This window comes from Penaeus japonicus, unplaced genomic scaffold, assembly GCF_977035675.1.
Source record: "Penaeus japonicus unplaced genomic scaffold, GWHDUDI00000001_assembly GWHDUDI00000010, whole genome shotgun sequence".
Classification (NCBI taxonomy): domain Eukaryota; kingdom Metazoa; phylum Arthropoda; class Malacostraca; order Decapoda; family Penaeidae; genus Penaeus; species Penaeus japonicus.
The window spans coordinates 23,110,801-23,115,800 of NW_028234412.1; the positions used below are offsets into that span (position 1 = coordinate 23,110,801).

At 38.1% G+C, this 5,000-nt stretch overlaps 1 protein-coding gene across 1 annotated transcript in view; it reads left to right on the forward strand.

Moving 5' to 3' along the window:
• The window catches only part of LOC122256547 (endothelin-converting enzyme 2), a 209,629-nt gene that overhangs the window by 185,606 nt on the left and 19,023 nt on the right, over positions 1-5,000 (forward strand). Inside the window, exon 6 of the mRNA XM_086540347.1 lies at positions 4,242-4,445. Coding sequence (XP_086396473.1) covers positions 4,242-4,445 — 204 coding nt within the window. The remainder of the gene's footprint in view (positions 1-4,241; positions 4,446-5,000) is intronic.

Sequence of the window (5,000 nt, forward strand, 5' to 3'; positions counted from 1 at the left end):
AAACACACACACACACACACAAACACACATTAACACACACAAACACACACGCATAAATATGAAATGAAAATGAAAAATGAAGATGATGATAATGAAACTAATTGTACCCAAGATGACGTCACTGATGATAATGAAGGTGGTATAACTAACAGTGATAATGATATTAATGAGATAATGAAACATCATGATAACCTAGTTATGACAATAACTGCAATAATGAAATTCATGACAGCAATAATCAAAACAACGAAGAAAAGAATTGAAATAAGAAGAGGAAAGAAGGGGAAGAAAAAAGAGAGAAAAAAGAATAATCAAGAAGCTAATTTACATGTAAAGTAAATAGCTTTTACAAAGTGTTTTAATTACCATATCTAACTAATTAAAAAGAAACGGATGGTGGAAATTAAATAGAAGAGAAGGAAAGAGGAAAAAATAAGACAAGGATACCACAAAGGAGATAAAAATCCTGTGTTTATTATACTCGTTTTCTTTTTACTTTAGTGTGGTCTCAAATCATAGAAATGCCCGACCCGTTTTTTAAAGAAAACGGATTAAAGATATTTCAATCTAATATGTGGCAAGGGATAAAAATATACTTGATTTAGGATATGAAATAACTTGCTATTAATGATAATGATGATACTGATAATAACGAGGAGGATGATAATGGTTATTGTAATAATGATAACAATGATAAGGACGATTAGGAGAATAACGATTAACAATTATAATGATATTAATAGTCATAAAATGATTATGATTATAATAATATCAATGATAATGATGATTATGATAGATAAAGTAATAACAATAATACTGACAACAATTATAATGACAATGATGATGATAATACTAATGATAATAATAGTGATGATAATAATGATAACGATGATCAAAAAATCATATCAGTAATGATGATGATAATAACAATAAGAACGACAATGTACACATATCGATCAATATCAAAGAGAACAATAATGATAATCAAAGTGACAGTAATGCTAGTAATGATTATATCAACAATATCAATATCAGCAACAGCAATAATAATAATGATGATTACAAATTATTGCAACAACAAAAACAACAACAACAATAGTTATGAGAAACATGGATATAAAAAACAGCAGTAATAGTGATGGCAATAATGACAACAGCAATGATAACAATAACAATATTACTGATAATCATAATGAAAAAGCAGCACAATAATGATAACAGCAAAAAGGGAAATTGAAAACTGCAACATAAAATAATGAAGAAAATGCGACTCCAGAAACTATTGTGTTGAAAGGCCGTCTTGCTAAATAAGATTTTTCTTAAAGAGAACGAAAAGTAGGAGGAGAAGGAGAAGAAGATAGGAGATGGGAGATAGGAGAAGGAGAAGGAGATAGGAAATAGGAGATAGGAGATAGGAGGTAGGTGATAGGGGGTAAGTTATAGTAGATTAAAAATAGAAGATGGGATATAGGAGAGAGGAGATGGTAGAGAAGAGATGGGATATGGGAGATAGAAGATGAGAGATAGTAAAGAGGAGATAGGAGATAGGAAAGAGAAGGTAGGAAGTAAGAGATATAAGAAGGTGAAGGAGATATGAAATAGGAGAAGGAGAAGGAGAAGGAAATAGGAGATAGGAGATTTAATATAGGATATTCGAGATGGGAGATAAGAAAGAGGAGATAAGACACAGGAAAGAGGAGATAGGGGATAGGGGATAAGAAATAGGAGGCAGGAAATAAGAGAAGGAAAAGGAGATACGAGATAGGAACAGGAGATAGGAAATAGGCAATAGAAAATAGGAGTTAAGAGATAGGAAATAGGAGATAAGAGGTAGAAGATATGAGGTAGGAGACAGGAAAGAGGAGATGGAAATAGGTGATAGGAAAAGGAGAAGGAGATATAGGAGATAGGAGATAAGTGATAGGGGATAAGAGATAGGAGATAGGAGACGGAAAGAGAGATAAGATGTAGGAGGAGAAGTAGAAGAAAGAAAGGGAGAAAGAGAAGGAGATAAAAAAGATGCAGAATGAGAAGAAAGAGAATGAGAAGAAGGAGAAGAAGGAGAAGAAGGAGAAGAAGGAGAAGAAGGAGAAGAAGGAGAAGGAAAAGAGGGAGGAAAAGGAGAATAGGAAGAATGAGAAATAGAGGAGGCAAATAAGAAGGCGAAGGAGAAAGCGACTGGATAAAGAAAAAAAAACCAACAACAATAGAATACGAATAGATAGAGAATCTCAGATATAAGGAAAAAACGTAAGAAAAAGAAAAGAAGATAATAAGAAAAAAAGGATAGAGGAAAAAATGATAAGAAAAAAAGGCTGATGTAGGAAAGTAAAAAAAGAAAGAAAGAAAGAAAAAAATATTGAAAGGGCTGGAAATGATAGACGCAGGAAAGGGAGGGAATGGAGAAAGTTAGATTAGAAGGCTATAAGATACGAGGCATAGGGGAGACAGTAAAGCATGGAAGAGGAGATAAGGAATGTCAATAGACGAAGGGCTAAGATAGAATAAGATAATGAAATAGAAGAAAAACGAAAAAAAAAAAAACAGATCCCAATATCAAGACAGAGGGAAGGAACACACACACACACACACACACACACACACACACACACACACACACACACACACACACACACACACACACACACACACACACACACACACACACACACACACACACACACACACACACACACACACACACACACACACACACACACACACACACACACACACACACTCACACCAACCTCCCCAAAGCATAACATAAACAACAAAGAAAATACAGAAAAAAAAGCACCCACACCCAAAAGGACAATGTTATTCTACGTTAGTATTCATACCGGGTCAGACAAGGTCAGCAAAACGACAGCCATTTTTTTGCCTTTTCCTTTTTTTTCCATTTCCTTTTTATCTTTTATAAGATACTCAAGCCTCGAAAAAAGCTATCCAGGATCTACACAGTTTCCTCAGAGAGTTCCTTTCGATACTCGGCAGGATTGTATTATTAAGCGAATGGCTTCCTGTGGATTTCGAATCTTGGCCGGTTTGCTTGTAGACGCTGCGAGGATCACGCGGGTTTTTTTTCTTCTTGTTTTATTTCTTTGATTGTTGTTGTTATTGTCGGTGAGGTTGCTGTTGCTGTTGTTATTATCATCAATGAGGGAGTTATTGTCAATATTATCATTAAGGTTATTTTAATCGTTGTAATAGTAATAATGAGAAAGATAATGTTATATTACTATCATTTTTTTTCTTCTTGTTTTCTTTCTTTGATTGTTGTTGTTATTGTCGGTGAGGATGTTGTTATTATCATTAATGATGGAGTTATTGTCAATGTTATCATTAAGGTTATTTCAATCGTTGTAATAGTAATAATGAGAAAGATAATGTTAATCTTAATGATGATGATAAAAATATGATGATTATGATGATTATTACAATCATTTTTTTTTCTTCTTGTTTTCTTTCTTTGATTGTTGTTGTTATTGTCGGTGAGGATGTTGTTATTATCATCAATGATGGAGTTATTGTCAATATTATCATTATGGTTATTTTAATCGTTGGAATAGTAATGATGAGAAAGATAATGTTAATCTTAATGATGATGATAGAAATATGATGATAATGATGATTACTATCATTATTATTGTTAATATTGATATTATATTTCTTCCTACTGTTATTGTTATCGTTTTGATTATCATCATTATTATCTTTATTACTGTTAATATTATCATTATTATTATTATCATCATTACTATAATCTAATTATCTTTATCAATACTGCTTCTAATATTACTGCTATTGTCATAACTATTTACATTGTAGTAATTACTATCTATTATTATTCTTGCCCACCTCAACCCCTCCCTACCTCCCACCCCTTTCACCCCTATACCTCTTCCCCCTCCCTCCTACCCCGACCCAATTCCACCCCTAACCCCACCCCAACCCATCTCTCCCCACCCCCATCCTTTCAACCCCAACCTCCTCTTCCTCCCCCCCAAAAAAAAAACTCCCCCTCCTTTCCCCCTCCCCCTAAAACCTATCCCCCTCCTTCCCTTCTACCCTTAAAACCTATTCCCCCTCCCCTCCTCCCCTCCTCCCTCTAAAACCTACCCCCCCTCCCCTCCCCTCCCTCATACCCCCCCAAAAAAAAAACACCCTCGCCTTCCCCCACCCCCCCTTCCTCCCTCCACCCCATCCCCCCATCCCCCCATCCCCCCACCACCCCTCAGATCGAGAACGCCTACAAACAATACATCAAAGACACGGTCAAGCTCTTCGACGCCAGCGGACCCGACGCCATGGAATTCGCTGCGCATTTGTTTCACTACGAGAGTCGCATCGCCGAGATCACGCCCTCGGATGACGTCATGCGCGACCCGCTGGCTTCGAACCGGCGCATCACCATCGGGGAACTGGCGCAGATCGCTCGGAGTGTGAGTATGGTGGTTCTGGATGGGGGTTCTGGATGGGGGTTCTGTGTGGGGGTTCTGGATGGGGGTTCTGTGTGGGGGTTCTGGATGGGGGTTCTGTGTGGGGGTTCTGTGTGGGGGTTCTGGATGGGGGTTCTGGATGGGGGTTCTGTGTGGTGGATCTGTATGGTGGGACTGGATGGTGGTTCTGTACGGTGGTTCTGTATGGTGGTTCTGGATGGGGGTTCTGGATGGGGGTTCTGTGTGGTGGTTCTGTGTGGTGGTTCTGTATGGTGGGACTGGATGGTGGTTCTGTACGGTGGTTCTGTATGGTGGTTCTGTGTGGTGGTTCTGGATGGAGGTTCTGGATGGTGGTTCTGGATGGGAGTTCTGGATGGGAGTTCTGGATGGGAGTTCTGGATGGGGGTTCTGTGTGATGGTTCTGTATGGTGGGACTGGATGGTGGTTCTGTATGGTGGTTCTGTGTGGTGGTTTTGGATGGGGGTTCTGGATGAGGGTTCTGTGTGGTGGTTCTGTGTGGTGGTTCTGTATGGTGAGACTGGATGGTGGTTCTGTACG